The sequence below is a fragment of the Asterias rubens genome, chromosome 2, assembly GCF_902459465.1.
Source record: "Asterias rubens chromosome 2, eAstRub1.3, whole genome shotgun sequence".
NCBI classification, from domain to species: Eukaryota; Metazoa; Echinodermata; class Asteroidea; order Forcipulatida; family Asteriidae; genus Asterias; species Asterias rubens.
This window is the reverse complement of record NC_047063.1, coordinates 20969892-20995568: the sequence shown is the minus strand read 5'-3', so window position 1 is coordinate 20995568 and position 25677 is coordinate 20969892. Positions and strand designations below refer to the sequence as shown.

At 37.9% G+C, this 25677-nt stretch overlaps 2 protein-coding genes across 10 annotated transcripts in view; both read left to right on the top strand.

The window, feature by feature from the left end:
* Positions 1–3432, top strand: part of LOC117302204 (ATP-binding cassette sub-family C member 9-like) — a 34830-nt gene extending 31398 nt beyond the window's left edge. For 3 of the 4 annotated variants that reach the window (XM_033786049.1, XM_033786033.1, XM_033786025.1), the window contains 3 exons: positions 1128–1261; positions 1755–1817; positions 3118–3432. In XM_033786049.1, the coding sequence (XP_033641940.1) occupies positions 1128–1261; positions 1755–1817; positions 3118–3255 (335 nt within the window). In that variant the 3' untranslated portion in view covers positions 3256–3432. The other variant, XM_033786041.1, reaches the window with a different exon arrangement.
* A 3788-nt stretch (positions 3433–7220) lies between these two features.
* The window catches only part of LOC117307367 (voltage-dependent calcium channel subunit alpha-2/delta-2-like), an 84768-nt gene continuing 66311 nt past the window's right edge, over positions 7221–25677 (top strand). For 5 of the 6 annotated variants that reach the window (XM_033792106.1, XM_033792103.1, XM_033792105.1 and 2 more), the window contains exons 1-7: positions 7221–7507; positions 9375–9456; positions 16317–16427; positions 17021–17080; positions 18575–18710; positions 19445–19576; positions 22365–22425. In XM_033792106.1, the coding sequence (XP_033647997.1) occupies positions 7398–7507; positions 9375–9456; positions 16317–16427; positions 17021–17080; positions 18575–18710; positions 19445–19576; positions 22365–22425 (692 nt within the window). In that variant the 5' untranslated portion in view covers positions 7221–7397. Of the gene's footprint in view, positions 7508–9374; positions 9457–16316; positions 16428–17020; positions 17081–18574; positions 18711–19444; positions 19577–20911; positions 20967–22364; positions 22426–25677 lie in introns of all 6 variants that reach the window. The other variant, XM_033792101.1, reaches the window with a different exon arrangement.

The following is a 25677-nucleotide window of genomic DNA, read 5'->3' as shown; positions in this document are numbered from 1 at the left end:
AAATTTGCCTACATGGAAATCCATTATCTTTAATCCACCCCCCCCCCCAAAAAAAGTTTTGTTTTTATTAATGTTTTTATTATTTAATTATTCATAGTTTTAATCTTAAAAGATCAAATTTAAAAAAATAAAAACCATGTAGAATGCACTGGATGCAAAAAAAGGGCTTTTAATCTTATATTTAACATAAGATAAATGGATGTGAGGAGGCTTCGTGCTTGCATGCTTTTGCGCTAGCTTTCAAGCTTTGCGCTTAAAGTTTATTTTTTTTTAAACAGCCTATCACATCCCTGTCTACAGTTTGTGGTAAACACTCCCTCACTCAATTGGTAAACATACCATACAAGACCTAGGGCCAATTTCATAGAGCTGCTTAAGCAAAAAATTTGGTTAAGCACGAAAATAGCTTGCTTATTTTACACATGTTTCTTGCCAAAATTTCATACCAAATACATTGCTTGTGACTGAGCTATTGTTTACTTAGCATAACAATTGAGTGGAGTCTTGGCCGATATTCTGATTTTACTAAGCATGAATTATTTTGCTTAAGCAGCTCTATGAAATTGGGCCCTAGTTCCTAAAGAACAAAATCTACACAGAAAAGTAGATATTCACATAGTGTTAATGCAAACAAAATATACATCTTTCTAAACACTTGTAGGAGTCGAATTTAAACTAATCATTCTTTAAAGGAACACGTCGAGTTGGTCTTCGAAAAGCGTTTGTAACCGTTTGTTATAAAATGCATATGATTAGAAAGATCTTTTAAAAGTAGTATATAATGATCCACACAAGTATCACTCGAAATTGCGTGGTTTTCCTATTACCTCGTTGACTAACACGGTCGGCCATTTATGGGAGTCAAATGTTTGATTTCCATAAATGGACGACCGTGTTAGTTTGCAAAGTAAAAGGAAAACCATGCAATTTCGAGGCCAATTTGTGTGGATCATTGTATTCTACTTTTAAATCATCTTTCTAACCATTGCATTTTATAACAAACGGTTACATACGCTTTTCAAAGACCAACTCGACTGATCCAAGGTTCTTTGAACCAAGGAGATTACCTTGTCTGTGATTTGGCATAATAAGTGAAGCAACACTAACTTTGAAGTATTTCTCTTCAGACTCCGACGTTGCAGAGGGTGGAGAGAATTTCAGCATAGGTCAACGTCAACTCTTCTGCCTCGCCCGTGCTTTCTTAAGAAAGTCTCGTATTCTAGTCATGGATGAAGCAACTGCTTCCATGGATATGGAAACGGTTAGTTAACTCAGTTTTCCTGGATTTATTTTGCGGCTAACAAGGGGCATTGAGGGTGAGGGCTTGGGTCTGGATGATCGGAATTAGGGGCAGGAGCTAGGGGCTTCTCAGATTGTGTGTTCCTATACTACATGGAAGTTTCAGAAGTTTCGTGGCCGAGCGGTTAAGACCACCGTTAATTTAAACTCTGGTGTTTCTGATCAGCAGAGTGTGGGTTTGAATCCCCAGCCGTGACACTTGTGTCCTTAAGCAAGACGCTTAACTAATTGCCTCATCCTTTGGTTGGGACGTAAAGCCGTTGGTCCCATGTGTTGTAAACGCATGTAAAAGAACCCTGGAGATTCTTTGAGAGATGGGAAGCCAATGTAGGTTGAATAGATGAGGACTGATGGAGTCAAAGTTGCATATATTTAGAATCAACCTTGCAGCAGTTGTGAAGCTTTAGTCATGTCTTTTGTCTATGATGATAACTACCAATGCAATATCATTGCAGGACAAGATTTTGCAGGAGGTTATTGCGACTACCTTTGCTGATCGTACCCTACTGACAATTGCAGTAAGTTTTCTTTTGCAAAGTTCTATAAAGCACTTCAGTTGTTTGATATATTATTGAATCAATTTCAAAATGCGACTTTGACAATTTGTGTTCTTTAGTAGAATGAACTTAATGGAACAATTCAGTGTATTTGATTGTTTGTTTGCCTGTAATCGTTTTTCTTTTTTTCGGTTGGGGGGGGGGGGGGGGGGTGTTGACGGGGTACTTTAAAAAAGTGTTTCCAATATCACATTCATTGTTTCAACACTTTCATGCATCGACTAGTAGCCTGGTTTAAACCCCTTAAACAAAAATTGTTAAACGAAAAACAAAGATCGCACGGCCATGAAGTTTTCAGAATGGGAAACAGGACTCTTGACAATGCTTGTAAACTGTTTTGGAGGATTGGCATTTGCAAAAAAAACAAAAAACAGAATAAACGATTAATGTGTTTTATGATCAATTCATCATTAGAATAAATGTTGCATAAAAGGGTTAAAGACACTGGACACTGTTGGTGATGAACAAACCTGTGAACTTGGTCGTCAGAGTTGTGTGCTTTCAGATACTTGATTTTGTGACCTCAAAATCTCATTCTGAGGTCTCAAAATCAAATTCAAATATTCTAGTGGAAAGTTACTTCTACCTCAAAAACTATATTACTTCAGAGGGAGCCGTTTCTCACAATGTTTTATACTATCAACCTCCCCCTATTACTCGTTACCAAGTAAGGTTTAATGCTGACAGCTATTTTGAGTAATTATCAATAGTGTCCACTGCCTTAAAAGGGAAGGTACACGTTTGGTAATAAGTCAAAACAAATATTAACTTAAAAACTGACTTGGTAACGAGCATTGGAGAGCTGTTGATAGTATAAAACTTTGTGAGAAAAAGCTCCCTCTGAAGTAGCAAAGATTTTGAATGAGGGGTAATTTCTCACTAAAATAATGAAAGACTTCTAGCTAGAACTCTTTTATTCCTATCTGAAAGCACACAAATTTGTCCAACAAGAGTGTTTTCATAATTTTCTCCCAACTCCGATGACCAATTGAGCTCAAATTTTCACAGGTTGTTTATTTTATGCAAGTGAGAACACTGGTCTTTGACAATTACCAATAGTGTACCTTCCCTTTAAGCAACAAGTATTACATAAATCAGAAAACATCTATATAATAGTTAATAATTTTAATCTCTGAGAAATATTCTATGTGATTGCATTTCACTATAAAATTGCAGGCACTTCTTGATAATAGTCAAATGCCACTAAAGATGAAGACAACTGATGAAACACCTACTTTGATATAATTTTTCCCCATTTAAGCATCGCTTCTCCACCATCATGAACTTTGACACGGTTCTGGTACTGAGTAATGGAAAGATCATCGAGCATGACTCACCAAGGAAGTTGATGAACGATGAGGACAGTGCTTTTGCTGCACTGGCAAGAGGCAATGAATGAGATTGCAGATCAGGGAAGACTGGGTCAAGTTTAGTTTAATAATAAGGTGACAATTTTAGGGTGCATTCGTTTAACTTCCCTGGGTCGACCCCGATGTTGCATATATTATTTTTTTTCCAGTACGAACGTGTGCAAATGTTTACCCACGCTCCACCTGGAAAAAAAAAAGACGCATCATCACGTGAGCTTGTCGTGACGTCAGTGCACCTCGGGTCAGCCCCAAGTGACCCTATCCACAAGTGGGGCTGATGGGGCTGGCCCGAGGTGCACTGACGTCACCACGGGAAGGCTCACGTGGTGACGTGTCCTGGTTTTTTTCCTGGTTCGAGGACGAACGTGGGGTAATTGTGTGCCCACGTTCATCCTGGAAAAAAATAAAATACGCCACATCAGGGTCGACCCAGGGAAGCTAAACGAATGCACCCATTACTGCTCAGAGACCATATAGCGGCCGCTAGCAGCTTGTACCAAAATGCCCAAAGCAGACGCAACTTCTGCTGTAATAGTGGGGTGATTAAGGGTCTGGTACTTTTTGGAGGACACAAAACACAATGTCCACAGATTTACATCAAACTCAAATAGTTTAAAGATAACGATGGTGGAAAGCTTCCCTTAAAAATATTCCTTGCTGAGGTGCTGTAGTTGTTGAGGATTGAGTACATACAAGTAATGAAAATAAATAATTATTGTCTCAGGAGACGAAAAATATTTTAGCATGTAAAACGTATTTTCGTGACATTGTTTTATTCATTTCTCAAAAACTGCAATGTCTGGGCGTATGGTGATGATTATACAGAAATAAATAGTCTGTTAAACGGTTAAGCAACTTTTTTTTTGTAGAGCACAAAACCTAATGTACCCAGATTTACATTAAACTGACACAGTTTAAGCAGGAGTTATGAGATTGGCCAAGACCATGCATAGAGGCCCCAGACTACGTAATGATGCTGCATTTATAAATTCAATTTAAAACAGTAAACAAAATACATATTGGGTAAAGTGTTTAGAGTTTGCATCACTAGTGGTATTTCTCTATATTTTGATTAATTTTATTTTATTTTATTGCTTGTTGTTAAGCCCGATTCATACTTCATGCGAATATGAAGCGAATGTTGACATCACAAATTCGCAACGAATAATTCTTCGCAGCAGTTCAACTCTGGGCAACTCACTTGCCAATATTGCTGCGAAGGGAGAGTTGTGACGTCAAATTCACATCGCATTCGCAGGAAGTATGAACCGGGCTTTACTGTGTTGTGAAAATAGGGTATGTATAAAAATTTGATTTATTTTGTTTTGAACAAAAAGAAGACATTCTGCTATATTTAGATAAAAGTATTTTGATAACTTTTGAAAGGTAATGTTTATTAGGTTTCACATTTGTTTATTGTCTTTATTAAAAACAACTATTTTTGTGTTACTGATAAGTATTGAAATTTGGGTCCTGTGAAGTGAAGTGATGATTCAAAGATAAATTTTAATTAAGGGAATCAATGTGTGGTGAAGAGGTTTTCAACTAGTGGTTTAAGCCCAACGAGGCCTGGTTCGTCGAGGTAAATTATCAAGAACCAGGCCTCGTCAGGTTTAAAACACTAGTTGAAAACCGATTCAACACACTTTGATTCCCATTCTCAAATACCTTTTCGGTAAAAAAACATCAACACTTTTGGTCAAAAAGTAAAATAAATGCCAAAATAATGATTGTTCAATGATTTCTTTCAACACAGCATCCCTCCAGCTATGAAATGGTAAGGCCCTCCGCCGCACTCGGGTAAACATCTCCTTATAACGGAATGCTGTGGGCGTTGCGGTGTATCACGTGATGTGGCACAGTACAACTGTACCGGCCGTTGCTCTCAACCAATAGGAATACAGAAACTGTCTTATAATCACAGGTGCAAGCTCGCGTGTCACGCCCATGTTTCAACCCTTTTTACCGGTCATAAACAATGGTTTATTTCATTTCTTTTTCATTTCATTTTATTTGCCAGCAAACATGAAAAAACACAAACATGTATTACAACATTGCACATCAAAGATTTACAAGAAAAAGCAATAAAATGGTTATACAAAGAGAACAGCAAAACAAAAAATGCAAAAACACTAGCAAATTACTGAGAAACCTGGCCTGGCCGCGGGCAGATATAAGGATTGTGTAGGAAACACCTCCAGTGGGGGTGGAACACAAAACACTACAGACGAAACAAAAGACAAGAACCCTGGCAGGGAAAGCCAATAGCGACAAAAAGTCACTTTCATTTTCAAAGTGGCTGACCTTTTGGTTCGAGACAATAACGAGTATTAACAAGACACACCTTCCACAGGAGGAATACGTATTACCCACCAGCCAAGCCAGGCATGCAACTCATATAATAAAAGACAAGCAAGAAAAAACATTAATGTATTAAAAAAAAATTATCACTCCATTTCTGACATGATCTTACAGGGCATAGAGGCACTAGGCAACCACAGAGAGACTGTGCGTTTGAGTAGGGAGAAACTCTGGATTAGACGCCTCCAGACCATTCAACCCCATGGTCTGAACATCCAAGAAGGAAACGACTAATAAACCTTTTGTTTTGCCGTCTCCTTTTTTTCCCCATAGCCTTTTAGCCTGAGCCTCATTCACTAGAATAAATTACTTTTTACCCAACCTCACCACCCTTGATGTTGTCCTTTGTGTTTCCATATTCTTGCTTGTGGTCAAGCCAGCCCCTTCCCTTCACCCCCCCCCTTGTTTGTCCCCCTATTCATTGTTTACCCCCTGCTTTTTTATGTATGCTTTCTAACCCCATTCATGTATTTCCACTTCACTGCTTATGTTTCACTTAGTTACCTGTTCATGTTTGTTGTGTTGTCATTTAGCCTTCGAGAAAGACTCTGCTAGGGTCGAAACGTCAGGCCATTAACTATTTTTTGCAAAAAAAAATTAAAAAATAAAAATAACACACCCACGTGACGCGCTCTCCATCAATGGGAATAGCGAAACTGTCTGAGGTATTTATGAATATGTTGGGCGCGATCGGTCAATCTGCGCGATCAACCGATCGCGCTGCGCTATCGACCGATCGCGCTGCGCTATTGAAATATCTATTGGTCGCGCAGCAATCGGTCGATCGCGCAACAATCGGTCGATCGCGCAACATTCGGTAACGAACATGCGCGATCTACCGATCGTGCGGGAATGGCTCGGCGCGATCGGCCGATTGTGCAGGAATGGTTTTGCGCGATCGGCCGATTGTGCAGGAATGGTTTTGCGCGATCGGCCGATTGTGCAGGAATTGTTTTGCGCGATCGGCCGATGTGCAGGGGCCGAACTCACAGATGTAAGATCGTAGTTGCTAACTAAAGTGTAAACGTCACAATACAAATCACTATGGTGATACTTTTCCTGCACGATCGGTCGATCGCGCAAAGCCTTTCCTGCACGATCGGCTGATCACGGAAAAAAATACTCCCAGCGCGATCGGTCAATCGCGCAAAGATGTTCATTGCGCGATCGACCGATTGTTGCGCGATCGACCGATTGTTGCGCGATCGACCGATTGCTGCGCGACCAAATTGATCTTTCAATAGCGCAGCGCGATCGGTGGATCGCGCAGATTGACCGATCGCGCCCAACAAATACATGTTTTATAAGTCCTTTAGAAGGTTTTTTTGTTTGTTACATATAACAAGTAGAGTAATTATAAAATCCCAAATTTTCGATTGCAGAGTCTTTCTCAAAAATGTATCATTTAGGTTTTAATACTCGTCTGTTTTATTTTTGAGGAAACATAACTTTATTGTATGCTGCCCCGAATTGAATATATTGAATACAATGCGTTTTGGAAACAAAATTTTTATTTGGGTTGGCCCTTTTACATTTTCTCATGGTCTTAAAACCAACCCCGATATACAGCTACTACTTATGTTCTGAAGACGGCACCATACTACACATTATTTTGTATTGGATGGATCACACGATCCCACATAAATAATAAGCAAGCAAGACATCAGCTTGAAATTTATCAGTCGCCATTTAAAAGTACAATCCTGAAATGATGTTTATTGACGTCCTTTACCTTTGATCTGCCATGAAATTATCGTAATCATCTTGGATAACTCATATAGTCTTCAATTGGTTTATTTTGGTGGCCATCATGGCTGGAACAAGGACATTTTTCGGCGTTATATCGGTGCTTTATTTGTTGTCCGTCTTCGAATTTTGTCGTGTGAAAGCAAATGGAGTTCAGATGCCTGCACCTTCGTTGTAAGTATTTTTATGAGTTTTATAAATTGCACAAATCAATAATTAAAATGACAGATAATTAAATTGTCAATGTTCGTTTAAATCTTGAAGGGAAAAAACTTCATATAATAGAGAAGAAAAAGGAGTGCAGCTCAATAAAAAAAACAAAAATTCCATCCATTCCAATTCCAGACCAAATCTACATTTATCTGTCATACATGTACATGCCCATGTCGTACTCAGCCCTTGGCCTTAGTAAATAATGTCTGTCAATTCCTTACCTCATTATTTTGTTTGTTTGATAGAATAAAAAAAAAAAGTTGGCTAAAATTCTACATCAGTACCCTACTTCTAGAAACTATCTCTCCCCTAATTAAGGTCAAATTTATCATTTTGATTTTCATTGTAGGCCAAATAAGTTGTATTGTATTGTAACTTGTATTTTGTAAGGATAGCCTAACTCAGTTATCATAACCAGACCGATGTTAAAAGCGGAGCCATTTACAGCTCAACAAGGTGGGCTAAACCCGACCCTTCACCGTGACCTAGAACTATTTCAGTTTCGTCCGGCCATCGTCTCCCGTAAGGAGACGGGAGACGATAGGCTCGCCGGACAAAACAGAAAAAGTTCTAGGAGTAACCCGACCCCTTCCAGACAGGAGAAGGGTTTTGAAGACAGAATGTACACTTTGTCAAGTGTGCCAAAATCGAGGGACAAGGGGAAACAATAAAGATAAATTATAAATAATAATCCGTCCATGCGATGAAACGTTGGCTTAATTTAAAGTTTCCTTTTGTTCGTCTGCTTATTAAACTGTGCCAACTTCGTAGTGCATTACAAGTGTTTGAAAATGACATTGTTGAAAGATTAGAAGAGGAAGCAGCTTACTGGTCTACATCTATTCAGCTACTTGTCAAAGCCTATTCAGCATCTAGACAAGGGTGCGGCTGTTGATGGTGGACAATTTGTGTGCTCATCAGTTGGTGCCAAAATATGTACAAAATTAGAGATTACATGTGCAAGTAAAAAACATAACTCTTGGTGCCTACTCGCATCTGGTGGCCTCCTTGAACTGCTCGAAGGTGGGCAGCTTGATGATGTCTTGAGGAAGCTCATCCCAGTCTTTTATGGTGCGAGGAAAGAAGCTGTACTTGTATAAGTCTGATGATGTTCGTAGTCTTGTAAATTTCAGGCGGTGTTGACTTCTGGTTGCTCTGGCCTTATGTTTGATGTAGTCTGAGAGAGGAATGGCTATCTGATTGTTAATGAAATTGTACATAATAGACGTGATTGTAGTTGAAGTGTTGGGAGACCGATGTCCAATCTCATATCATAGCTGTGACGCTGTCTTCTCTTTTCTAGTGATAAAGCGTACCCCCCTCCTCTGAACTTTCTCGAGGCTGTCAATTTGATTTTGCCGATATGATCCCATATTGCAGCCCCGTATTGCAGTTGTGACCTGGCAAATGTTGTTGATGCCTGTTTCTTGATGGAGGGAGAACATATCAAAGCAAATGTTGCCTGCTGTGGACTACATGTAGTTGCGATTGCGATTATCGCAACTAGCTGTGGACATGTGTTATAAATGGGGTCCATGAGTTTGAACACCTTTAATTTCTATTTTGAGTGCTATACTCTAGGACTTAAAGCTTGAGGTTTGTTCCGCTAGCTATCGTCTCCACGAACAATAGCGGAACAAACCTCATAGTTCGAGTAGAGTGATGATCTTGATGGAATAGTGCTTTATTGTGCTTCTATTTAATAGGCCCTAGTAAAAATAATGTTAAGTTTTAATTTTTAACTATCACTTTTTTGACCGGTGTCTTATTAAAGTTCTCAATCTCAAAATGGTTTGACATAGATTGGTTTTCTTTTCTTTTGTTTCAGAGTTAGTAATTGGTCAGCAGAAATCAGCAAAGAAATCACAAGAAAACTAGATGAAGCTAGCGGTGTTGAGGAAGTTCAAAAAGTAAGTACACAGCCAGAGGAATTCCTTCCTCCATGGTACAACATTTATGGCTTAAGTTCAGTTCATAGGAATTTTGAGGTCACAAATTTGCCACAAATTATTAACATGGGTTGACTAAGTGCTCAACCCCTGCGAAATAGTCGCTGCAAAAACAGCCCTGTGACATCAAAATTCGCTTCGCATAAAAAATTTGCATTCGCAGGAGTTATCGATCTTGCTTTAGTCTTGTTGTAATTTGTCTTTATCAGGCACTGACACTCAAAATAGTTAATTAGCATAAAAACTTACTTGGTAATGAGCAATGGAGAGTTATTGATAGTACAGAACATTGTGAGAAACGTCTCCCTCTGAAGTAACATAATTTTTGAGAAAGAGGTAACTTCTTACTCAAAACTAAAATGCTTCAGACCTGAAGTCTTTTAATAATTTTTAGTCATCTGAAAGCATGACACATTTAAATGCAACAAGGGTGTTTTTTTTCTTTCATTGCTCTCTTGCAGCTTTGGTGACTAATTGAGTAAAAATGTCACAAATTTGTTAAACTAAATGCAAGTTGGGATACACAAAGTGCGATTTTTACTTTTTTTTTACTGACATTTTTTACAATTACCAAAGGTGTTCAGTGCCTTTAAACAAAAGTATAGTGTATCATGTCCATATTATAAATATTGTTTTTTATTTAAAGACACTGGACACTATTGGTAATTGTCAAAGACCAGTCTTCTCACTTGCTGTATCTCAACATATGGATAAAATAAATAAAAAAACTGCAAAGATTTGAGCTCAATCGGTTATTAAAGTTGTGGGATAATAATGAAAGGAAAGAACACCCTTGTTACACTAAGTTGTGTGCTTTCAAATGATTGATTTCAATACCTCAAATTCTAAAATTGAGGTCTCAAAATCAAACTCAAGGAAAAATAAACTATGTTACTTCAGAGGGAGCCGTTTCTCACAATTTGTTATACAATCAACCTCTCCCCATTACTTGTTACCAAGTAAGGTTTTATGCCAATAATTATTTTGAGTAATTACCAATAGTGTCCACTGCCTTTAAGTCTTATTTATTTATTCATTTATTTATTTTTGAAATTTGTTATTTTTTGTTTATTTTTTTTTTCGGGGGGGGGGGGGAGGGTTCATATCAACTGACTAATTGATTTGATTTTTTTTTAAGAAAATTTAAATTGGAGCAGCCCTAAGCCCTCATAAGTTTGTTAATTTTATCTGGTCGTCAGATTATATATTTTTTTTAATTAATATGATACAAAAATAGTGTACACTATTTCTAGGCTGAATGCTAAAGATCTTATTGGTCAATATTGTTTTTATACATAATTATTTTATTATAGTGTCAGTAAGATGAGCCTTTTAAACAAAAAATTATCAAAGCCTACATACTTTATAATTTATGTACACTGTGCATACATGTAAATATTACCTACCAACAGACCTTGTTAAAATGCATGTGTGGAGTGTGCACATTTTGAAGAGAAAGTTCATTCCAGTCCTCTTATTTTCATTATAAATAAAGCATGCATATTTTCAGATGAAAGAAATTCGTCTTTTGTGTGTGAGAAATCGTTGGTCATGTATGTAGTGCTGTTGTTGTATGTAGGGACTTTCTCTTAGGAAAATTTCATTTTCAGTAAAACAAAGGTCACTCTTCTTTGAGCTGTCACTCATTTAGAGTAAGTTACAATTACATGTAATTGAGAGAGAGCGAGCACTTTAAAATATAAGAGAGATTGGAGAGCAATTTGAAAAAGACTGGAAATTTTCTTTTCTGTGAAAGAGAGTTGAGTGCCTTTCTTTATCTTGTGTACATAAAGGGTTCTATAGACCCTATGCACATGACGTCATTTCAGTACGGCGCCCCCGCATTGAGGTCAAAAGGAGGTTGTTCATTGGCCAATCTATGTGCGTTTCGATTGTTTCGTCACTGTTTGACCTCAAAGATTGTGGCTGGATGATGTCATAAGGTCTATTTAAAAATAGATACATGTATAATTGAACAACATTTTTGCAAAAGAAGTATTTTTTTGACTTCAGAAAGGTCAGAGAGATTTTTTCTGAAGTACATGTAATATGTAAGGCTACTATGTAATGTACACAGAAAAATACCCTTGCAGTAGGAAATATACAATTTTGTAACTGTCCCATCTTGGGCTCAGACCTAAGGGTTGGGTTCCACTTTGTCAGTCAGTGTAGACATGTGTTATGATTGAAGACAGCAGTTCAACTTTTTTAACATTCATAATAATGTATTCATTTATTATGTGCAAGTGTCATAAACATGATAAAGATTAGGCCTTTATATGTACAGTATGCGCATTACAATAGTAAACAAAAGGCAGAGGTGTACAACACTCTATCAAGAGAATAATTATGACAGTACATTACATGTAGACCTTCTGGACAGCTGTTTAGTGAAAAGTACTAATGGCCTGCCAATTTGGGCTACTATACAAATGTGTACATTGTATGGCTAGCAGTTTAGATACAATATAATTATTGGAGGCCATCAGACGAGCAGCATGCATCAACACAGTTGACATGGTTGATGGCCATGATGGGAAATAGTGCACATGGCCTGAAACTGCATCAACTGTAGGCCATGTAATAGTCAGACCGTACAAGTGCATCATACATGGTCAAATACTAAAATATACTGAATTATTTAGCTCCCTTAATGCTGAATGGAATTTTATATGATAGCGTACTGAACTGTAATTGCTTTTTTGGTTGCAAAGTGCAATTTGCGAATGTGACATTTAACAAAGCAACATTTAATGTGCACAGTACTGTACACACTCAGTTTCACTGGGTCAATTTATTTTTGAAATACATGTTTTAGTAGCATTGATCATTGTACAATAATAATATTTATTTGTAGTCTTTCTTTATAATTATAATGATTAAGCGCATATAAATCCATTATTACTCAAATGCTCGATTGAAAAGATGAATCTTTATGTACAATGTAGCAACACGTTGACTTGGATCGGTCGAGTTGGTCTGTGAAAAGCTTTTGTAACCGTTTGTTATAAAATGCATATGATTAGAAAGATATTTTAAAAGTAGAATATAATGATCCAAACAAGTATCACTCGAAATTCCGTGGTTTTTCCTTTTACCTCGTCGACTAACACGGTCGGCCATTTATGGGAGTCAAATTTTTGACTCCCATAAATGGCCGACCGTGTTAGTTCGCAAAGTAAAACAAAAACCATGCAATTTCGAGGCAAATTTGTGTGGATCATTGTATTCTACATGTACTTTCAAATCATCTTTCTAACGATGCATTTTATAACAAACGGTTACAAACACTTTTCAAAGACCAACCTTGACCGATCCAAGGCAACGTTTTCCTTTAATTTTAAAATTGGTTTAAAGAAATAGATGATTTTACTTGTGATGGCAATTTGTTCTACATTGTAGTACATGTACATGTACATCATGGAGAAAGTTATTCCTCCATGCGTACATGTACTGTTTGTAGGTGCGGCATGGTGCGGCGCAGCATGAATGATTGGATATGGGCTCATTAAGGAGGCTAGAATTGTAAGACCGCAGTTTACGATGAGGAGGATCATATGGTTATTAAAAGAAAATATGCATTACGTGTGTACAATCGTGATTACAAGTTTGCATAATTTGTGTGCTACAGTGTACTACATACAGGTATGTACATGAACAGTAATAACATCCAATGCAGGCATCGTAATATCAACTGAGCATTCCAAATTGCTGCACATAATTGGTTTTTGATTCTATAGCATCAAATTAAAAATGCTCACCCACTTTATAAGCTGTACTAATATTGCACAATTGATTAATTATGCCGGCTTGATGCTGTATTTCATTGAGGTATCAGAGGCAACAGTAATTGACAGTTTTCACTTGGCGTAGAGGTGCTCAATAAACACCTCTTGTTGCTATTGCCATGTTTTAAAGGCAGTGGACACTACTGGTATTTACTCAAACTGATTATTGGCATAAAACCTTACTTGGTTACGAGTAATGGGGAGAGGTCATTGTGAGAACTGGCTCCCTCTGAAGTTATGTAATTTTCCTCGAGTTTGATTTCGAAACCTCAGATTTAGAATTTGAGGTCTAAAAATCAAGCATCTGAAAGCACACAACTTCGTGTGACAAGGGTGTTTTTTCTTTCATTATTATCTCACAACTTCGACAACCAATTGAGCTCAAATTTTCACAGATTTGTTATTTTATGGATACGTATGTTTAGATACACCAAGTGAGAAGAATGGTCTTTGACAATTACCAATAGTGTAAAAAAATTTAATCAGGCCTGAAATACATACAGTGGGGTGTCTGTGTGCCTTTTGGACACCCTGTGTTAAATTTGTACACCCTATTATTATCTGTCATTGCATTATCTGTCATTGCATGTTAATTCTTAAATATTTCCAGCAAATTTCTAAGACACATTTTTATCAAATCCTGGCTGAAACTGTGTACAGGTGTAGACGAAATGATCTTTTTTAATACTTGATATAAGTATATAATGCAACAATGTTTTTTAAAGTACAAAATGTAATGTACATAGGCCTACTTAGTGTACATGTGTAACTGGATATTTTGAATTTTAATATATATGTGACACTGCATGCTCTGCGCAAGTGAATTGCTCCCACGCACATGGTAAGTGTACGCTGTAATGGAGAGCAATGAGGCGTTTGTACATGGGCGAGTATGTTTGGAGGTGTCGAGTTATGCTGATCTCCGTCATGTACATGTACTACACACAGTGGTACCACCAGTACGTTCTAAATGTAAATGAACCACACGGGAGGGATTATGTATGCATGATGATGATGATGCGTTTCTAGTGTCAAGCTCCTGTGCATCACTTAAAGGCATGTACATCAATAATTAGATGCATGATACAAGGTGCAGGTATACATTGAGATAACGGACAGTGAGGGCATGTAGAACTGACAGTTGTTTTTTCAACCAAAGCCATGGCCTCCATACGGTATTGTCAATTCCCAAATTAAAAACTAAAAGTGTTCATGGAGACTACGTCAGTACGTACGTAGACCATGTGTAAGCCTGATGTGTATGGATACTTGTTGTAGGCATCTAATGTACATCATCATACATTACATGTCCTGTAGGCTTGTCACTTCTTGTTTCTCCATGCTTTATTTTTGTAAGCAATCCACTGGGGGTAAAAGTACATATTCTGATATTAGAGCTGTCAACTATCCTGTAACCCAACAGGAATTTGTATGTGAAAGTAAACCAAGGTCCAATCTTTCCCTGTTCTAATTTGAAAACCCCTGATTATGGAAACTTTTCTCATAATATGTTGAATGTATTTTTTCTACATAGAAGGGGGGGTATTTATTTATTGACTTATTTATCTCTTTATTTGTATTTGTTGTTGTGTACATGTGATAGAACACACGGCCACACTGTAGACTGTACACATACATGTAGGCCTACGACAAGAAGTCAAGTTTCCCAAATTGAAAAGTGTCAATTTATTGGGAAATTGCCCTAGAAGCGCAATAGACAAATGGCAGTGGATATTATCAGAGAGCAGGCTGACAAATGTCATTCCCTGATTCTGCAAAAAAAATTCGGAAAACAAATCCAATCTTTCCATGTTTAATGAATTGTTGATAAAAAAAATTGAAAATCTCTGTTTATGGACATTTTTATCGGGTGAATGTGATTCTAAATGTCTCATTTGTTATTTTTGTTGGTATAAAGTCGCCCTGAATTTTGATGAACTCTTATATATATATAGTGACATCTGTTTTACTCACTATTATAAAATAATGAAGACAATTAAATGTAAATTTGGTGGAGTACACATTATGATGATGTATTATTTTAAACGTGTTACTTGTTGGAGATTGCCTGATCAATGTCCACCACACTAAAGTTGCCTCGTAAGACTTGGCCCATTTTTAGAGATAAAATGTTCTTTTCTCATGCACTTTTTTCTATGAAACTCTCCTAACTAATATATTCTGTAACTTACAGACGTTCAGGCCTGTATGCCCTGTTTTTGAAGGGTAAGGGCACCAAGGCATTTTCTCCTTGGTATAATAATCTGAGGTCTCGAAATCAAATTCGTGGAAAATTACTTCTTTCTCGAAAACTACATTTCTTCAGAGGGAGCCGTTTCTCACAATATTTTATACTATCAACCTCTCCCCATTACTCGTTACCAAAAAAGGTTTTATGCTAATAATTATTTTGAGTAATTACCAATAGTGTCCACTGCCTTTAAGCACAATACTTAGTACTTTCCTGAGTTCTGTGAACCAAATTCACAGGCAAATAGCACCGGCCTAGCTCAGTGGTACTTTGGTACATAAGCGACTGCTCTGTAGCAATGCAAAGGTCATGGTTCAAATCCCACTGGCATGACTGGAGTGGTTTGCCTTAGATCAAGTATTTAAAGAATATCAGTATTGAATTTAGTTGAGGAGGTCTATTTAAAATTTATAAAACAGACACCCCATAAAACAGACACATTTTGACTATTTTATAAATCACTCTATACATTGTAAATTGGTGTGATTGGTCAGCACAGGCAAAACTGCCTTTTGAGTAATCAAATAATTCTGTATTGGGCCTAATCTTTTAATTTTGTAAATGGTTGCGAATTATGTCAAATTGTGACTAATTGAAGCACCACTAGTCGGGTAGTGAATTTCACTACTCGCCCAGGTCTTATTGAAATTGGTTTTTGAAAGGAATAGTCCTAAAGGGTTAGGCCAATATGTACGGCCTTCTTTAGGCGGATGCCGGCACTCTACGTATTAAGAGTTCTTTATTATTACAATTAATTTGTTCTTGGATTTTACTCTGTACAGCTCTATAAGGACGAGGGGTTCAAGACTGTTTTTGTGAATGGATCCGAACTGGTGCTGACTGTTGCCAACAAGTGGCAGGAGATGCTGCAGGACAAGATGGTAGCCGTCAATGTGAGTAGTATACAAAATCCTTCACGCCCAATCTCCATCATATCTGGTTGAACTTGTACATTCCCACAACTCTTATAATCATAATAATAATAGTAACCTTACTTATATAGTGCTTTTTACAAAAGCAATACAAAGCGCTTACGAAATACAACAGCAACCAAACAAAAAGATAAACTACATGTTTTACAGACAAAACAATGCAATTAACAATGATACAATCTAGAGTAACTTAGGATAGAGGCAACGACTTCGCTCTTCAGCTGATCAGGTCTGGCTTTCTGTTCCTAGAACTAGATGGGAAAGCTGGGGATAGCTCGTTCGCCATGGCTGCCCGGAGCCTACATGTATGCAACTTCCCGAGAGTCGATCTCGTTGCCTGTCTTCAAAAGCCTCCTCAAGACATTTCTGTTACCCAACCCATCCTAGTTCGTTTGTTTATCTTAAGATGAGTTTTAATGAATTCTACTGAAATCAAATCCTGGTGACCCAACACAAGTTTGAATTGTGTTTTAGTAGTGGATACTGTCAATATGTTGATGTATTAAATCAAGCTTTTCATCTGGTTAATTTCTCCCTCATTCTCTTTTTGGCAGGCAATTGTGAAAGCGTTGGAGGAAAGTTATAAAAACCACAATTACTCTAATGAGTTAACGGTATGTACATGGTATTTAAATGAGCAAAGTAATTTTGTATCATTTTTTGTTGTTCGTGTAAGAGATGAATGTCTAACGCTGAGCAAGGCTCAGTTCAGACACAACCTGGCGTGCAAACAATTAGTAAGAGTCGGGGTTCATACATAGTAAGGTTTGGCGATATTGCTTTTATTATCCCACGATATCGTCAAACAAATATTGCGATATTTGATAATATAGCGATTTATGTTTGAAGAAGAAATTTCTGACTTCTCATAATGCCAAATTTTAATATTCCAATGAAATAATAATTGATAGAGGTACATGTATGCATCTGTCGGGTGTTCTGTCTACCCATGATGTGAAAACATGGGCCTTCCAGTTACACACACATTATACAGTGTCTTTTAAAGTGTCTCCTGCGCATGACTGTTCTTACATGATGATGTGTGCATATTTAGCTAGATCCCGCCCATTTCATTCTAGCTAACCAATAAGCAACCATAATGCACATTAGCCGTAATGCACATGACTCTCATTCACAGAATTGTTGTGGTTTGTGTTATATGATCATCCCAATGTTGTGTGCATTTTCAGCACACACAAAGGGGAGGTAAATGATACATTGTGTTACTTTTGTAGTGTCTGTGGGAGATACTAGAGGCCTGTCGTCGGGAGCTCCTGACAATGACTAGAGCAAGCAAGCTAGTTGAAACGTTGAGACCAATTTTAGAACTGACTCCGCGGCAGTAAAGTTAATTATGATCCTATAAGCTAAAGTAGTAGTCCAGTCTATTTTCTATACCATCCGCCCTGGTAATAGTTAAAAAGCAGGACAGTTCTTTTCAGAACTGAGAAGTCTCCCGAACCTCCGATTATCTACTCGGAGGCAGTAGAATAAAGCAAGACAGTTCTCTAAGAACAACTCTACCTGGCAAGTATATACACACATGGTGTTACCGCAAATCAACTATACGTACATGTAGCTACTTTAGCAGCTCTTTGAAACTGGGCCCAGGCGTCTGTGTTTAATTTTTTTAAAGACACTGGACACTTTTGGTAACTGTCAAAGACCAGTCTTCTCACTTAGTGTATCCAAACATGCAAAAATAACAAACCTGTGAATATTTGAGCTCAATTGGTGGTCAAAGTTGCGGGATACATGTAGTAATGAAAGAAAAACACCCTTGTCACCCAAAGTTGTGTGTTTTCAGATGCTTGATTTCAAGACCTCAAATTCTAAATCTTAGGTCTCAAAATCAAACTCGTGGAAAATTACCTGTTTTTAGAAATTTACGTTACTTCAGAGGGAGCCGTTTCTCACAATGTTTATACCATCAACCTCTCCCCATTATCCTTTACAAAGAAAGGTTTTATGCTAATAATGGTTTTGAGTAATTACCAATAGTGTCCACTGCCTTTACATCATGTACGTATTATTTTTGAATAATTTATTTTAATTTTTATTTTCACTCAGGATTTTCATAGAAATTCTAATATTTTTACTTCTCCCAGGAAAGCAATGTAACGTATTTCAATGCAAAAACAATGAGCAACTCATCCATCGACCTAACCTATAATGACATGTTCAAGTCATACGTCAATACAACATACAGCTCTGTTCAAATACCCACGGACATATGGGTTGGAGGTAAGTTAGGATTCAGGTTACAATGTGGTGCTATAATAAGGGAATAAAAGGGTAGCGACGAGTTCTTAAACGGCCATTTAAAACCGGCAGGGTCGTTGCCGTGTGATAAAGGCCTGAGCCGAAGGCATAATTTCTCAAGCATGACCACGTCTTGAAAGGAAATAAGTGCGCCATTATCAAAGCACACAGGTGGGGAAAGTAAAGAAAAGAAGATACGGTTCAGCAAACACACACACACTGGCTACAGGTTTAAAGGTACAAACTGTGACACTGTAACAATTGGGAAAATGGTTTATTGATAAAAACGCCAGAGGTCGAATATATTTACATTACATACATTTACACACTTAAACAAAAAGATATACTTAAAAAACACAACTTTAAAAGACTAAGTTTGACATAGTACATATAATAGTAACTAAAGGCTGTTTTTGTGGTAACATTCATTTCCAAGAGGAGACTAGCCTGACGATGACTAGAGCAAGCTAGTCGAAACGTTGAGACCAATTCTAGAGCTGACTAAGCTAAAGTAGTAGTCCCGGCCAAATTTCGATACCTTCCGCGGGTAGTACAAATGTACATGTAGTTAAAAAGCAATAAATCTACTCCTCTATAGTAGAATAAAGAAAGCGGTTCTCTAAAAATAAACTCTACCTGGCAAGTAGACACATAGTGTTACCGCAAACCAAGTATATACTTTATTATTGTTATCATCATTATTATAACTCCTCCAGATAAAACCATCTTGAATGGCATCCAGGCCACCAACTCTATAGATAAGGTCTTTCGGTCCAACTACGAGAAAGATCCTCAGCTGCTGTGGCAGTATTTTGGCAGTGCAGATGGATTCTACCGTTCCTACCCAGGTAGCCCTTAACATCTAATTGTAACTATGACTTAAAGAAACTAGACACTATTGGTTATTGTCAAAGACCAGTCTTCTCACTTGGTGTATCTCAACATACATGTATGCACAAAATAACAAACTCGTTGAAGTTGCGAGTTAATATGAAAGAAAAAACACCCTTGTCACACGAAGTTGTGTACTTGCAGATGCTTGATTTCGAGACCTCAAAATCTAATTCTGAGGTCTCAAAATCAAATTCGTGGAAAATTAATTCTTTCTTGAAAACTACATCACTTCAGAGGGAACCGTTTTTCACAACGTTTAATACTATCAACCTCTCCCCAATACTCGTTACCAAGAAATGTTTTATGCTAATAATTATTTTGAGTAATTACCAATAGTGTCCACTTCCTTTAATAAGGCTATGCATGGTGGAAAACACTAAGAAATTAAGGTTTGCGGGCGACACCGTGTTTAAATCTATTTTTGTGAGTAGCGGTGGCTCTGAGGGGGGCTGTTTTTTGACGTGCTTGACGTTTTGATCCAGAAGACGGTCAAAGCGCGCTGATCAAAAGTCAACCAGAAACTGGCTCTTCTCACAGCCCCCACTATCACAAAAGAGATTTCTAACATGTTGTTACCCCAAACCATCTTAACCTGGTAACCACCATCAAAATGTCTGATTTGATATTTTTTGTCTGAAAACAGAAACTGTACGAACCGCACATTAACATGTAGATCGTCTTCCATATGTGTTATTATATTTTAATAATAAAGTCAAACCTCCTTTAAGACAAGCAGAGACTGTTTCGAAACATTGAGATCACACCGGCTCTTTTCAGAGCCAGCACTCCCACAAAAAGATAACGGATCCAAGGTTGTATCCGCAAACTAAATATGTATTTATAAAAAAATAGTTACTTCAAACCTCCATGTCAAATAATCCAATGAAAGTTTTGAAGAACAAATTCTTTGACATTCAAAAAAAAAAAAAAATGTTATGCAGTAAGTTGGTGCATTTAGTACACCCAAACTTGTAAAATAAATCAATGTGCTAATAATGTTTCGAGACAATAGAATTAGCTGTTGCAAACTGCTTACCAACCAAAAATACACCTATACATGTATGGTATCAATGCAACAAAAACACTTAATGGCCTGACGTTTCGACCCTAGCCTCAAAGGCTAATCATGTTTTTTAGAAAAACCAGACCAACAATAACATTTTCATTAAAAAAAAAAGGTTTTTGCAATAATAATGATACAGAGTAGAATTCATTCCAGTAAATGTTCAGTGGTCATTTATCTTTCGTTTGAATTCAAATCATGTTGACCTTTGACCTTGCCCACACAGCTGCCCGAGTCTTGCCCGACCAAGCAGTAGAATTTGATCCTCGACTCCGAACCTGGTAATCCACCCACCACCTCGACGATGCAAAAATGCAAATCAAACCCACGGGTTTCATTAATCCGTACTTAACATCCATGCATTATTCACTTTTCGCATTCCCTTTATTTTTCCATTTTTCCATTTTCTTTTTTCTGTGCAAGAGTGACTAACCTAAACATTGCATTGACAAGTTAACATGTACTCCAGAGTGATGATGTCATGATGGTGTCATGATGACATCAAGATGACATCAGCGCTGATGTTGTGTTGCTATGGTAATGAAGTCATTATGATGTCATCATGCTGCTATGACAGCATGGCGATGTTGCTATGGCGATCTTGTGATATGGCATTTTGGGTTGGGATGATTTCACTAAAGTGCGATCATCTCAACTAATGTGAGATCATCTCAAGGATCCATAATGATGTCATGATGATGTCATGATGATTTCATAATGGTGATGGTCTTGCCAGTCATGTGATATGAGAAAACCCAGTTTTGAGTAGGGCTAGTAAAACTAGGTGAAACTTAATCGGAGAGTGCGAAAATGTAAACAAGGTTTTTTGGCTGTTTACGAAGAAATCTTACTTGAATTTAATTTTTTACCAGCCTCATGAACTTCTTTAATGTGTTGCAAAAAGCTAACAAACTGTTTCACTTGTTTAGCTCATCTGATTAAAATATTATTTCAAAAAGCATATTTTAAACAGAAAAACTAAGACTGAAATCTTGTTTTTTTGAAGGTTTCTGTACCTTTATCACACACACTTATGAAGCCCAACTGGCAAGACTGGACTGTTATACACACGTACATCATGACTTTTTTTATAGCATGTGCTAAATCATTGCATAGGTTCATTAACCTTTAACCTCCAGACATCTGAATTGCTTTTACTGGTTCATTACATTTGATTATTTGAAATTTACCTAAGTTAAAAAAAAATTGAATTTTTTTAATCATTTGCTGGTTCACTTTTGCTGTTTTTTGTTTGTTTTTGATACACATGTTTGGTTTTTTTACTTGAAATTTGCATGAACGGGCAAGCATGGGGGAAGGTGGACCCACTGCTACTAAACAAAACACAAGTTTTAAGCTCTTAACCTTAAAATCCTTCAAAATCCAGTGGTGCACAGCTGCCGTTTTTGGCGAGCAGGGATGCTGCAAATTTACAATACAATCTGCCTATTAACAGCGCTATTAAATGGAAACTCAGGTAGTAAGCAAAAAACCATCCCTTAAAATTTTGCCGTCGTAGTTCTTAGAGCTCAGTCAATCAAGACTTAGAATTCGCTCGTGAGCAGCTCTTGTCGGAAATTGAAAGACTAACATCGCTGTTAACATCTTGGTTGAGATAAACCTCTAACTCCTCTGGGACTGTCATCTCTCCCTTCCCCCTTGACCCACTCTGTCTCTAGCGGCAGAGTGGAAGACGTCAGACCCCGATCGAGATCAGTATGACGTTCGGAGAAGGGGATGGTAAGTGGTAGAATACTCATAGAGTCATGTATAAGAACTAGAGGGCGCACTGGTGATGCTGCGTGCACAAACGTGACGGGACTGCTAGGAGACTCGCCTGCCATTTCTTAAGATGAACACATATATTTTTTTAGTATATATCTATGAATATGTCTACTACATGTATGTATGTATATCTATGAATGAACGTTGTACGCTCATCGAATATGAAATAGGCCTACATGTGTGTGTATGATAAATACACACTATCTAATCTTTTCTTTTCAACTTACAAAATGACAGCATGCGCGCATCCCGGGCCGTGTAACTAGGCCAGTGCGCCCTCTAGTTCTTATATATAACTCTATGAGAATACTCGACCTCACGAGTAACGCAGGTAAAAACTCCTTCATGGCTGAAAGTCAATGTACATTTGCTCACTGTTTCATTGGTGCACAGGGTTCTCCTCAAACAAACAAAAACCTGGGCAAGGTTATGAAAGCTGCTTAGCATAGGGAACTGTTGAACCATGACCTTTGCATTGATAGAGCAGGCCCCAATTTCATGGCTCTGCTTACCGTAAAAAATAATTGGCGCTTGTGGAAGCAGGGAGTTCTGCGCTTACATCAAGTGTATTTCACAGGTTAGCAGGAAATTTTTGGCTTGTGCGTGTCAGTACTCCACTTGACTAGACATTCTACGCTTAAACAGCTAGCGCAGAAATTCGGAGCTCGCACGTAAGCGGAGAATAGTGATCGTTAAGGCAGAATTTGGCGTAAAACAGAGCCATGAGATTATGTAGGCCCAGATATGTTATGACTGGACCACCGAGCTAGCCTGGTGGCTAGAGGACGGCTTCCTCTAGCCATCAGGCTAGGTCCGTGGTCTAGTGGTGGGACTTCTGCTCTACCAATGTTGTCCATAGCTGCCAATTCTGTACTTTTTCATATGTCATTTTTGTTTTAAACCACGGCTTTGCTCCAGCTTAGGATTTGCAGTTATTTCAAAAAAATAGTATACTTTTGGTTTTGGATTTCAAACAGGCAGTCGCTGCCTTAGCAGTAGCTAAGCCATGGCCCAAAGCCACAGTTTCAAAAAGGGCCCTGAATACCGCCATGTTCACTTTGGTTCACTACTTTCTGGAGCATTCCAAAGAGTGATCATGCTAAAATTAATGTTGCATTAATGTTGGCGTGCCGTGATTGAGACACCATCTCATTCGAGGTTGATGGATCGCGCTTGAGGAGAACTCTGCTGCTGCTTCTAGTGTGTGTATTTGTGTAGCTCTTCACAGCACCTGTAGTGATAGTGATTAGAATTGGTAGCAACTACACTTACTAGCTTGTGGTTCATGGTTGAAACAACCTTACAACTGTTTTTGTTTTTTGTGGCAGTTTTTGTGTAAAGATTCAGAGTTTAGGTTTTTGTGTCGGAGGGGTTGAGTGCGAGTGTTGTCTAGTTTCGGGGGACTTGTTCTAAATCAGAAAAACATTGAACATTTCTAGTGCGCCATGTTAGTCAAGGATGATACTCCTTGCGCTAAACCAACTTTTGCACATAGAGTTGTTGGGACTTGCTAATGTTGTTCAATTATTCTCTTTTCCGGAGAATCTCCTTGTCGGGACACAATTTAACATTGTTGGTACCTTTTTTCCTAGTTTTACCAGTTGCGTTTTTTTCTTTCTTTCACAGATTGCATCACAAAACGCACAAGTGTAATTCCATAAAGCTGTTTTCCCTATTTCAAACAAACAGCTGTGTTGATTTTTTTCACAATGAAACAAAATTCCCCACAAAGACACACTCCGGCCAAGGCTATGGTTTCCGAAATAGATAGGTTTTGAGATTTTTTTTTTTAAATTGAGAACAAGTGTCTGCTTGTCTGAGGTGAAGTTGGAGGCTGTTCCAAAGAGATGGCCCGGCATGTTGTGGAGGAGCTGGAAGACGATTCTTGATCAGATCTTCCAGTTGCTTTGTGTGTTTGTTAAAGACCTGTTTCAGATAGGCACTCCAGAGTCACACCAAACAAAATTCTAAATTAAGTACATAAAAAGTTAAACGTCAAACAGTTAGGAGCGACTGGATGCGCTAGAAGTCGAAAGATCGACTGTTTCAGACGTTGTTCTTGTCATGAGCCGAGCAAAGGTAAGTTATTTGGGTCGACGTAGAGTTGCTCATAACTTATTTGGTTCGGCGGGACTCTGGCGCACCTGTTTGAAACGGGCGTAGGAGAGTTTAAGTGAAGATTCCTAGTTTTAGATTGTACATGTATGTTTAGGTTCTGTGTGAGTGTTGAGTTTTTGTGCGTGATGAGTCATCAATTGTAAGGTAAGGAAATGTAGACGGGGGTGTTTGGAAGAGATTAGGAGGGGGTGTGGGGAGATGTGACCATGTTGATGCTTTATCTGTTCGACTAAAGCTCTGCATTAGCATCAGTGGGGCTAGTCTTGGTTCAACGTGTAATTGTCTGATAAGGAGTGTTTGACTTTCATTCGTCAACAGAGGGGGCACTTTGAGTACATATAGCTTCCAAGTTGGAAATAAAATCAAATTAAAATTAAAAAGTTGTAAAGCTGGAAGAGTTGATGCATCGGCTGAAGTTTTGCATAAAGTCATGGAAGTTCTTTGGTTTGGGGGCCAAAGCATGAGAGAAAGTACCTCTAGGCATGATGGGGCATGTGGGATGGCATTTGTGAACTACATTGTATGACCTTGGTTTATGTGAAGTGCATTTTGAGGGTTACATCAAATTCACTCGTTGAGTCTCAGAATACTTATGTCAGTAATGTGTTCCAAATGCATGCCCCCCCCCGCCTCAAACCACACCCCTTTCTTTGAAGCATCCAATTGGTAGGTATGTACACATACAGTTATGATCGTTTAACCTGCCTGTTGAAAACCGTTACCTTTTTCTTAAGTCTGTGTACACTTTTGACTTTTACTAATACATGGTAATAATCCTCTCTGCTCTCACCAACAAACTTGCATGTTCTACATGTTTTCTTCATACTCCATATTTCATATTAATTACATGTTTATTTGATGTACTTTTTGGTTGCGGGTTGCTTACATTTATGTCAATTTTGAATAAGTTTAAAAAAATACCTTTTGCACAAAGCATTTGCAGGAAATATGAATGAGGCTTAAGGCTGTATCTGAATTAATGGCTTTGACAGTGGCAGGATCTATTCAACACTGTTTAAGCATACAAAATGCATGCTTAGCAGATATGGGTTACCTTGCAATATACCGTGTGATGGACATTGATCGAGC